Below are 12,295 nucleotides of genomic sequence, written 5' to 3'. Positions count from 1 at the left end.
TTATTTTTATCCTTTTCCCAAATTTTTAAATCAAACTGTTTGAGTCGCACATATTTCAGAAAACAGGAAAAGCCTCGAAAATCCTATTTTCCTGTTTCGGGGCACGTACATTCCTGAAAAGCATTCACTACCATTTTGGTATAACTTCTGGCTCCGCCATCCATGGCCAACATCCAGTAAATTCGACATAAAATAGGTATAATTATATAAAAAAAATATACGAAAATAGGTATAAAACATATAAATGCACCCATTGAAACAAAAGTTGATTGGATGTATTTAAGTTGAGCTTAAGCTTCTTCAATAAAGAGACGTCTGGATTCGAAAGATGATTTTTTTTTTAAAAAAAAAAATTTAATTTTTTAAGCATCCACAACCTTAAAATCCTAAGTCCGTCATGTGCCGAGCTTGCACTGAGTATTTTCTGTCAGCCAAACTGAAACTCATAATATGAACTAAATTTCAAGAAACAATAACCACCTTTACCAAATTCAATGTTCAAAACCAAAACACCAAAGTTTTTTGCTTCCAAATATGCAACACTTTGTTGTTATTCTTCAGCTCCTTCAATAGCTGAAGCCACAACTCATCAAGAACTGCTTGAACAAACACAATTTTCTCATTATTTTGATCCAAGATTCTATCTTTCTCAACTTATTAAGTGTAAAAATCTTTATCAAGTAAAACAAGTTCATGCTCAAGTAACAACTAATGGGTTTCTTGAAAATAATCAAATTGTTGCTAACAAACTTTTATACATATATTGTTTGCATAAGTCTTTAGGTGATGCTTGTTCCTTGTTTTGTGGGTATAGTGAGAAAAATGTTATTTCTTGGAGTGTTATGATTGGTGGATATGCTAAAGTTGGTGACTTTATGAATAGTTTAAGGACTTTTAGGGAGTGTTTAAGATATGGGGTTAGACCAGATAGCTATAATTTGCCTTTTGTGATAAGGGTTTGTAGAGATACAATGGATGTGAAAATGGGTAGATTGATTCATAGTGTTGTTTATAAAAATGGGTTGATGTTAGATGATTTTGTTGTTGCAGCACTTGTGGATATGTATTCGAAATGTAAGGTAATTTGGGATGCAAAGGAGTTGTTCGATGGAATGCCTAAGAGGGATGTTGTGGCGTGGACGGTTATGATTGGGGCGTGTACGGAGAGTGGGGATCCGAACGAGGCGTTGGTTTTGTTTGATCGAATGTTAGAGGAAGGAGTTGTACCCGATAAAGTTGTTGTGGTGAATGTAGTGAATGCTTGTGCAAAGATAGGGGCAATGCGTACGGCGAAGGTTGTACATGAATATATAATGAGGAGTGAGTTTTCGTTGGATGTTATCTTGGGGACGGCAATGGTTGACATGTATGCTAAATGTGGATCGGTTGATGTTGCGAGGGAAGTTTTTGATGGTTTGAGAGAAAAGAATGTTATAACATGGAGTGCGATGATAGCAGCTTATGGTTATCATGGCCAAGGACACAAAGCGGTTGATATGTTCTCTATGATGTTAAGGAGGGGGATATTGCCTAACAAGATCACGTTTGTTTCTCTTTTATATGCTTGTAGTCATAGCGGTCTGGTTGAAGAAGGCAAACGACTTTTCAGTTCTATGGAGAAAGAGTACGAAGTGAAGCCTGATATCAAACATTTTACTTGTATGGTCGACCTCTTAGGCCGCGCTGGGAAGATTGACGAGTCATTAAAGTTAATAGAGGATATCGCTGTTGAAAAAGATGAAGGACTTTGGGGGGCGTTACTTGGAGCATGTAGGATTCACGGCCATGTTGAATTCGCAGAAAGGGCAGCGAAATCTTTGATTGAATTGCAACCCGAGAATCCAGGACACTACATCTTGCTTTCAAATATATATGCTAAAGCAGGTAAATGGAAGGACGTGGCCAAGATTAGGGAACTAATGAGCCATCAGAAATTGAAGAAAATCCCCGGTTGGACGTGGATTGAAGATGATAATAAGATTCACCGGTTTAGCGTTGGTGACCACACCCATCCTCGATCGATGGAGATCTATGAGAAGTTGAAATATCTGCTCAAGGAATTAGAGATTGCTGGTTATGTTCCTGACACAAACTTTGTGTTACATGATGTTGATGAGGAACTTAAGCTTGGAAACCTATTCTCTCATAGTGAAAAGTTAGCTATCGCGTTCGGCCTCATAAGCACACCTGAACAATCCACTATTAGAATTATGAAGAACCTTAGAGTATGTGGTGACTGCCATACATTCTGTAAGTTTGTTTCTCAGGTTACAAGTAGGATGATCGTTGTCCGTGATGCAAATCGGTTTCACCACTTCAGAGAAGGTGCCTGTTCTTGTGGAGATTACTGGTAATTGGCTTTGTTCCTGGGGTTATGTTGTAATGTCCCGGGGTGTGCGTGTGTCGAATAGCGCATTTTTTAGAGGATCCAACACGAGTACTGCAACAATACTTTTGGAGAGTCCGATCAACATAGGATGAGAGTGGTATAAATTGTTACTCCTGTTTTTTTCAGTCCTGTCACTGTGAAATCGAAACTCAATGTCTAAATTCTGGATCCGCCACTGCCTATAGACCGGTTTTTAACAGTTAAAACCTCATGGAATTATTGTACAAGAAGCTAAGGAATATTTTTACTTTTTGATACACCAAGTGAAAGCTGCAAAAGCTAACACTAATTACTAGTATTTCCCTACATACATTGTGCCTTCTTGTTGTAACCAAGTTTTTGTGTCCACTACATGAATAAGACTGTAAGAGTAACATCTTTTCATTTCAAAGTCAATTTGCCTTATCCAACTTTGGCAAAAGAACAACTTTTGCGCGCTCGCCCGCGCACACACACACGCACAAGAAATAGTCGATTCATCGACATCCTAAAAGTCGCTATGGTGTTTTTGATTCATCGACATACTAAAAGTTGCTATGGTGTTTTTTGTTGATAAGAAAATGAACCTTCAACCTAACTCAATCGTAAAAGCTAACTCATGAGATCACTGTACCTCACGATCATATAAGTAGGCCAAATTGTCCGCTCAAAACCGCTGTGTGACCAGTGGCAGAGCCAGCTTTGCTCCAGGGGTTCATCCGAACCCCCTTCGACGAAAAAATTATACTATTTTTATATGGTTAAAAATATTTTTTATGCATATATAGTAGATGTTGAACCCCCTTCAACTAGTGGCGGAGCCGGGATTTTTATTGAGGGGGTTCAGAAGTAAATATACGGACTAGTCGAAGGGGGTTCAACATCTACTATATATAAATAAAAATATTTTTGACCATATAAAAATAGTATAATTTTCCAACAAAGGGGGTTCGGATGAAACCCTCAATACAATGTGACTCCGCCACTGCCTTCAACTAGTTTGTGTATATACTTCTGAACTCCCTCAATGAAAATCCTGGCTTCGTCACTGTGTGTGACTCTGAATTTGGTTAAAGAAGTTGAAGTTGGTTCACTTGTTTGAGCTCAAAAATGTTTGTTTGGTTAAAGGTATTAGTTCGTCTCGGCGTTATTTATTCCATCGTTTTGGTAGGATAACTAATCCCGCCGGATATGCTAATCCATGAGATTACTTTGTCTATCTCATCCTCATACCAAACAACCCATAAACGTTTCCTTTTCTCTTCAAATATCACTCGATTCATGTTACGAATGTCTACACTGTATTGAAGTGTGTGACCATATATATTACTATTTTTTTTCTAATGTTGTGGAAAGCATAACAAACATTATTCAAATTTAAGAATAAGATACTTACGTCAACATAATATTTTATATTTAACAAGTCAAAATTTTAAACTACGAATAAAAAAGTGCTTAGTAAACATTGACTCTTTATGTCATTGAACTTTCAAGAAAATCAAAATTATTAAAAGACCTTTTCATCATTAATTCATTTAAGTCAACTTGTTGTTTAATCAACAAAGTACAAGAATTAATGTACACATGGTTAAATATATGCAGTTTTATTTATGCATCTTATTATTTTAAATTATTACATCAACATCCACTTTATTCTCCACCACACTTTATAATAAGACTTCAAAACAATTACAAACTCCACTTTCCATTTATGGGGGGACTATGATTGTAAAAATGTGAACTCAAGATTTATTAATTGACATCCACAAAAAAACATGCCTTAAAATTAAACCTAATAATGCTTAAATTTGAAAATGATGGGGATACTTCTAGAGTAAAATTAAAAAATGAAAAGAATAATTTTATTTATTTATTAACTTGCATGAACCATGAGAAAATAGGTTGCACACAATAGGTTTCATCTAGTACTCTCCCCGAAGTACGACCAAATTTGCTACGACACACTCCAACTTCACAGGGGTTTTATTACCCCTGAACTAAATTTTAACATATTTTTGTCATCCATTTTAGCTGATGTGACGTCTTTTGTTAACCTTTTTAGTTGACGTGGCACCATTGATATGAGCCCCATTTTATGTAATGAAAGTGCCACGCCAGAACAAAAGGGTGACAAAAGTATGCTAAAATTGAGTTCGGAGGCTAATAGGACCTCTGTGAAGTTTGAGTGTATCGTAGCAACTTTGACCATAGTTCAGAGGGATACTGGATGCTTATCTCTATATTTAAAGGTAAAAACACTATTTTTCAAGATTATGATTATTACATCATGTTGACATGGGAAATAAAATTTTATTTTTATTTGTTTAATTTTTACAAAAATTAGGTATTTATGGGTAAGGGAATCTAGTGGAACATAAAAGATTTGATATAGAAATTGCAACAATTTTAGAGGTGCACATGTATTGCCAATTTCACCATACCATATTTTTATATCTTACACTTGGTTATTTTTGAGGTATCACTAAATTGTGCTAAATTTTTACTTGCACTCTTATAAAGTTGTTGTACCATATTGTGGAAACAATGTCATTAAAATTAGCAAAACTTTAGTGGAAGGACAAGTTGGAAGTTTGTCATCAATTTTTATAGTGTTTTAGTGAAACAATATATGCTTTTAAGGTAGGCGCGAATTCAGAATATGAATATTATTAAGGTCTGAATTTAAAATTTGTTCATTCATTCGATTTATATGGTTCAAATATACGTATTAGCTGTATTTTTGTTGTTGTAGATTGTTTAATAGTACATGATTATTATCTGAGTCTAAGTTACCGAGTCATTCGTCTATTATTTTATGGCGCATTTTTTCTTTTTCACATGATATTAGAGTTAAAAAGTCTAGGATATTGACATGGTTTATGAAATTCATGAGGATGTCATGAATTCCAAAAATTGGACATTTTTAATAATTTTTAAATTTGTTGCTATTTTTCATTTATAAATGGAAAATGGCTATTTTTTTGGGATTTTCACCCTGATTAATTTACCTAACTTTTGGGCTTCATGCTATATATTATTCACACTCTAAAGAGATAAGCATTCAGTACCTCCTCGAACTATGATCAAAGTTGTTACGACATACTCTAACTTCACATGTGTCCTATTACCCTCCCGAACTCAATTTGAACTATGATCAAAGTTGTTACGACACACTCCAACTTCACATGTGTCCTATTACCTTCCTGAACTTAATTTGAGCATATTTTTGTAACCCTTTTGTGCTGATGTGACACCTTTATTACATAAAAATGGGATTCACGTCAAAGGTGTTAGGTTAGCTAAAAGGTGCCACATCGGCTTAAAAAGGTGACAAAAATACACTAAAATTGAGTTCAGGGGATAATAGGACCCCTATGAAGTTGGAGTGTGTCGTAGCAAATTTGGTCATAGTTCAGGGGTACTAGATGCCTTACTCCACTCTAAAGGTCGAAAGTCTTGATCGGTTTATGAAATATATACTTTTTTTCTTGTATATAATTTTGAATAATTTTCATCTCACGTGCTAGCTTTTAAATTTAATCAGTTAGTATGTAAGGTCATTTTCTTGGCAAATATTTATACTTTTTTCTAAATGCAATTCACAAGAATTCACACATATATTTGGCAATAGAATCCACTATTAATAAAAAGGAGTAGTATTTGTGCAGCCAGCTATTAATAAGTAAATGCAAATTTTCCAAGACATATTTATGCAAATGGAAAGTAAAAAGTAAAAGTTTTTGCCAAATTAATCAACAAATTTTTTACAAGTAGTTAAAACTTATGTTGATTTTATTGAAAAAAAAAAAAAAGAAGCTAAAAGTAAATGTGATGTGTAATGCACTTTCTTCTTGTTATGCATATTCAGCATCTACTGAATTATATAGTATGGTCCTATCCATTGAATTTTGAAACTCAAACATCATCATTACATATTATTTGAATATTTGAGTTAATGGTCTAAAATATATTTGAATTATATTTTTTTTTTCAGAGTTACATATTTTAGCTATCAGTTGTTTTCTTTTCTTATCTGAACTATCGGTATTTATATATTAAAATATACGTAATTAAGTAGATGATGATTGTCTATGTTCAACAAAAGAACAATTGACAAATGGCGTAACCAACTTCAAGTGTGTTTTAATATATAGACGATGATAATTTAAATAGAAAAAGGGATCAAGACGGAAATCGACACATGTTTAAAGCCCAGATTTGAGCACCCAAACGGCCTCGTCGACCCCAACGGCCCACCCCTGACCGATCCACAGCCCGCCTGGGAGCCCCCGATCTATATATAAAACCTTTTTTTGTTTTTGTTACTCAATCAACATGGTCCATAACCATAATTCTCTCAAATGCGGAACCTCAATTTTAAGTTTATGAAATTTGAATTCTCGAAAATGTAATTTACTGAGTTCGGTAAATTATTTGTAGATCTTAATACAAATATACCTATGTTTATGCCAAAGTTACTGAATTGTGCAACATCTGTGTTTTTATAATTTTATATTTGCTACTATAATTGGTAACATTAGGCAAAATTTTATTATTTGAATTGTTAGGTTCAAGTTGGTATTAGGTTTCATTTTCTTGATCTTTCACATTGCCTAACTTATTACTACTATTTCTCCTATATTTTCTTCGTGATTTTACTATATTATCCCTAATTAATTATTTTAAATCATTTATATATAAAAAATTAATAATATTTAATTATAAAAAAAGGTAAAGTAGATATTTAGGACATGTCTGTTTCAGCTGTTTCAATCATAATTTTATTATATCACCTCAAATTAATTATGATAAGTCATTTAGGTATTAAAAAATTAATAATATTTAATAAATAATAAAATAGATATAAATGATAAATTAATTCTTGATGTTTTGAATTAATAGGACATCTTATATGAGACTCATTTAAAAAAATTCACAATATTTGCTCGATGATTTTACTATATTACCCCTAATTAATTATTGTAAGACATTTACGTATAAGAAAATTAATAATATTTTCTAAAAAAAAAAAAAATAGACATTTATAATATGGCTACTTCAACTGCTTCAACTGTAATTTTATTATATCATTTCTAATTAATTATTATAAGTCATTTAGGTATTAAAACTTAATAATATTTAATAAAAATAAAATTGATATAAAATGATAAATTAATTCTTGATGTTTTAAATTAACATGATATCTTATATGAGACTCATTTAAATTTTTTTCACAAATAGTTTCTTATAGTAATTTTGTTATATCACTTCTAATTAGGTATTATAGGTCATTTAAGACATATCCGCTTCACTGCTTCAATCATAAAATTTGGTTGACTCTCAAATTTATTTCAATGCTACTTAAATTGGAATAGAAGAAAAAGTATTATAAATCATAATAGTTAAAATTTTTAATTATTTTAAGAATATAATTGACTGTCAATGCCACAAAAATTTGGATAAGGAGAGTAACATATATTATTTCAAAATCACATAAAAAATATTATAAATTACAATAGCTAACCATTTAAAATATTTAAAAATATATTAAGAATCTGATTGATTATCTAAATTATATTTGTGTCACATAAATTCAGGATAATTTTGTCATTTTATAATTTGAATGTTTTATTATTTTAATTTAGTAATTTATTGATCCAAATGATGTTTTCGAATTTAACATGTTTTGAAAATTTAGAACTTTGTTTATTTTAATTTATTTACTTTATTTTGGTAAAATATTATATATTTAAAAATTATGTCAAAAAAATAATTATAATTCATAACTATTAATATCTTATAATATTTTAAAAACATATAGTAAAAAATATGATTGACTTTGAAAATTCTAATAGTATCACATAAGTTGCAATAAAGCAAGTAACATAAATTATTTGAAATTACATTAAAAGACACTAAAATCACAAAGATTAACAATTTAAAATATTTAAAAAAACATATTAGTAAAAAAAATTGATTGATTCACTAAATTCTAAAATTGGGACAAAGCGAGTAACATAAATTACTAAATTACATAAAAGATATTATAAATCACAGATTATCAACTTAAATTATTTAAAAATTTATATTAAGAAAATTTGGTTGACACTCCAAATGTTATTTGTGCTACATAAATTGAGATAACTTAAATAACATATGTTGGACCCGTGCTAATACGGGCTACGGTATCTAGTATATTTATATATATATCATCTGAAGAATTCCGTTGAGTTAACCCTACTTGATCGAATCCTTCTTTGTACGGTAAATTAGGCTATCGATATAGTAAAAAAAAAATACTATTCAGATAGCAAACGTAATTACTTGTATTAGAAACAACGATGATCAGGGGCGAAGCCATCTGTGGATAAAGGGGTTCATTCGAATTTTCTTCGATAAAAAATTATACTATTTATAAAAATAATATTCAGATAGCAAATGTAATTACTTATATTAGAAACAGTGATGATCAGGGGCGGAGCCATCTTTGGACAAAGGAATTTATTCAAACCTTTTTTGGCGAAAATTATACTACTATTTATGCATGATTAAAATTATTTTTTATGTATCTATAGTAGATGTTGAACTTCTTCGATTTGTTCTTATATTTATTTCTAAATTTCCTTGGTGAAAATTCTGATTTCGTGACTAACGATCATTTCTTTATACTATCCATATAACATTAAGACTTTTTTTCTTACTAAAGTCTTATATATTCTATTTGTAAATTAATATAGTAGGCTTCATATGTCAACTTACTTATCATACAAATTAATTTAAAGTAACTTATAAAGTTACTGTTATATGATCAAGAGGTTTTAGGTTCAAGTCGTAAAAATATTTTTTTTGTAGAAATGCAAGATAAATTCACATTATATAGACTCTTGTGATCTGGTTATTTCTAAAACCTCGCACAATGTACATAGTAAAAGTTTTAATGCACCGAACTGTCATTTATTTAGAATTCTCTACAACTTCGAGCGCGGTTTTAACCCCTCTCCCTCAACAGAAAATTACATTATATGTAAAGTTTAAATTATTTTTAATGTTTATATAGTAACTAATGTTAAATCTTCTTAATTTCTTCGTGTATTTATTTTTCATATCTATTTTTTGAACTCTAGAAAGTAAGAAAACGTTTTCAAATGGCAAAAGGGCTATATAATTGAAGTTTATCCAAAAAAAATAAAAAAATTATTTATATTTATTTTAATTAAATTAAATCAAAATAAATCCAAAAATCAACCGTTTATTTATCCACTCATCATAGTTAGTTTTCTCTATAAATACTCCAACATTCTTTCTTTTCTTTTTCATTATTCTTAAGTTTCTTTCTCCATATCACACACAAAAAGAAATAATGGATTTTTTTAAGAAAAATTCTTCTACTTTGGCTTTGGAAATTTATATATTTTCCTTATTTTTAATTTTATCAAATATTAATGGGATATTTGCTTCTCATAATGTTTTTTTTGACTTGCAATCTTTAAGTGCTGTTAGTGTCAAAAATATTCATAGAACTGGTTTTCATTTTCAACCTCCTAAGCATTGGATCAATGGTATGCTCATCTTTCTTCTTTATGCAAGCAGTATCGATTTATTGTCACAGTTTTGACTTAAATACGAGTTTAAATACATGACTTTGCATGAAGTATATATATCTTTCTTAAGTAAGTAGTATCGATTTATTGTCACAGTTCTGATTTAAATACGAGTTTGAATACATGACTTTGCATGAAGTATGTGTATATCTTTTGTTAAAAGTCTATGTACAAATACATGTTATGCATATAACTTTGGTATAAATTTGAGTAGGGATAAATTATTTGATAGTGCAATTTTTATTAAAGATTAATTAGTGGAATGTTTTTTTTATGATATTGTTACATTTTGAAAAATTATTTTTTGTTTTTCTTGTTTTACTAATAATTATAGATGCTATATATGTAAGTTCATTTTTTATAGTTCAAAATGTTGATTTTCTTTTATTCAGTATTTATTTTGGAGTCCAAAAAATTTAAATTTACATCAAAATATTTTTCACTTGAAAAGTAAAAATCCTTCCTACTAAAGATAAGTACTCAATTTTAAAAAAATAACTACTTTTTATATTCGAAAATAATTTAATACTAAACTTATCATTCTCCCCTTACTGACATGTAATTAAGACTATAATTTTTGAATTTTTTTTTTGTTTCTTAAAATAAGTATCAAGATAAACTACACCACATAAATTAAAATGATTCATTAATATAATTTTGCAGAAAAGATCAATTAGTTACTTTTGCATTTCCTACATTTCTATATTTTCACCTTTCATTTGTATTTGATTATTTCTTAGTGTTCATTAATTATGATTATATTAATTGTCCTCACTAATCATTTGTTTAATTTTTTTGTTCTTATGACCTCTCTATGCATGCCTTCACAATAGATCCTAATGGTGAGTTATATATTCTTTTTTTTTTTTTCAAAATTCTTTCTAAATACTCCCTTCATTCACTTTTATTTGTCACCGTTTCACTTCTCGAGATCAACCTGCCTAAACTTTGACCAACATTTTAAGATATATTTTTTCATCATATAATTAATATGAGAAGAATTGCAACTTATAGCATTTTTCGTATAGTTTCCGAGTATCCAAATTTTAAATGTAAAATATGTTAAAATTTTAGTCAAAGTTGATGCAGGGAAGTAAAAGAGAGGAAGTAGTAGCAAGTAGCAATAACTCATGATATATATTATTGACTTTGACGTTTTATTTTTTTCTAACAGCACCAATGTATTACAATGGAATTTATCATCTATTTTATCAACACAATCCAAAAGGAGCAGTATGGGGCAATATTGTTTGGGCTCATTCAGTTTCAAGAGACTTAATTAACTGGATTCATTTAGAGCCTGCAATTTATCCATCGGAAAAATTCGATAGATATGGTGCATGGTCCGGGTCAGCAACTATTTTACCTAATAACAAGCCGGTAATCTTGTACACGGGAGTAGTAGATGCCCACGATGCACAAGTTCAAAACTATGCTATCCCGGCCAACTTGTCCGATCCATTTCTTCGTAAATGGATCAAGCCCAATAACAATCCGTTAATTGTTCCTGACCCGAGCATCAATAGGACCAAATTTCGCGACCCAACAACAGCTTGGATGGGCCGAGATGGGCATTGGAGAATTTTGATAGGGAGTGTGAGAAAACATAGAGGATTGGCGATATTGTATAGAAGTAGAGACTTCATGAGATGGATGAAGGCGAAACATCCACTTCACTCGACGAATGGTACTGAAAACTGGGAATGTCCTGATTTTTTCCCTGTATCATTGAGGAATAGTAATGGTTTAGATGTATCGTATCGAGGCAAAGATGTTAAGTATGTCCTTAAGAATAGCCTTGATGTGACCAGGTTTGACTACTACACTATTGGAATGTATCACATTACAAGAGATAGATACATTCCGGATAACAACTCTATCGATGGTTGCAAGGGATTGAGGCCTGATTATGGAAATTTCTACGCCTCTAAATCATTCTACGACCCTAGAAAGAATAGGAGAATCATGTGGGCTTGGACTAATGAATCGGATGTTTTACCCGATGATGAAATCAAGAAAGGATGGGCTGGTATTCAAGCTATTCCGCGCAAAGTATGGCTCGACCCTAGTGGTAAACAATTGGTTCAATGGCCTATCGAAGAATTAGAAACCCTAAGAAAGCAAAAGGTCGAGTTCAGCAACAAGAAGTTGCCAAGGGGAGAAATGGTTGAGGTTGAAGGAATATCAGCAGCACAGGTTTTAACGTTTTAATATTACAACGGGCGGGCATACACAAGGATAACTAGCTCGTTCTCATCTTCTTGCATTTCTTTTGATTGCAGGCCGATATTGAAGTGACATTCTCTTTTTCAAGTTTGGACAAGGC

At 30.9% G+C, this 12,295-nt stretch overlaps 2 protein-coding genes across 2 annotated transcripts in view; both read left to right on the top strand.

The window, feature by feature from the left end:
• The first annotated feature begins 107 nt into the window (after positions 1–107).
• Positions 108–2,780, top strand: LOC107843262 (pentatricopeptide repeat-containing protein At4g21065). The gene has a single exon (XM_016687529.2). It carries the CDS (start codon positions 495–497, stop codon positions 2,352–2,354), a length of 1,860 nt encoding a protein of 619 aa, XP_016543015.1. The 5' UTR covers positions 108–494; the 3' UTR covers positions 2,355–2,780.
• Positions 2,781–9,679: 6,899 nt separating this feature from the next.
• The window catches only part of LOC107843263 (beta-fructofuranosidase, insoluble isoenzyme 1), a 5,655-nt gene continuing 3,039 nt past the window's right edge, over positions 9,680–12,295 (top strand). Inside the window, exons 1-4 of the mRNA XM_047396936.1 lie at positions 9,680–9,927; positions 10,803–10,811; positions 11,144–12,165; positions 12,252–12,293. Coding sequence (XP_047252892.1) covers positions 9,729–9,927; positions 10,803–10,811; positions 11,144–12,165; positions 12,252–12,293 — 1,272 coding nt within the window. The 5' untranslated portion in view covers positions 9,680–9,728. The remainder of the gene's footprint in view (positions 9,928–10,802; positions 10,812–11,143; positions 12,166–12,251; positions 12,294–12,295) is intronic.

The sequence above is a fragment of the Capsicum annuum genome, chromosome 9, assembly GCF_002878395.1.
Source record: "Capsicum annuum cultivar UCD-10X-F1 chromosome 9, UCD10Xv1.1, whole genome shotgun sequence".
NCBI lineage: Eukaryota > Viridiplantae > Streptophyta > Magnoliopsida > Solanales > Solanaceae > Capsicum > Capsicum annuum.
The sequence above is the reverse complement of the archived record's forward strand: the minus strand, read 5'-3'. Positions and strand labels throughout refer to the sequence as shown.

Coding starts and splice junctions, on each gene's coding strand:
- LOC107843262 (XM_016687529.2), top strand. CDS start 495: ATGTTCAAAACCAAAACACCAAAGTTTTTTGCTTCCAAATATGCAACA.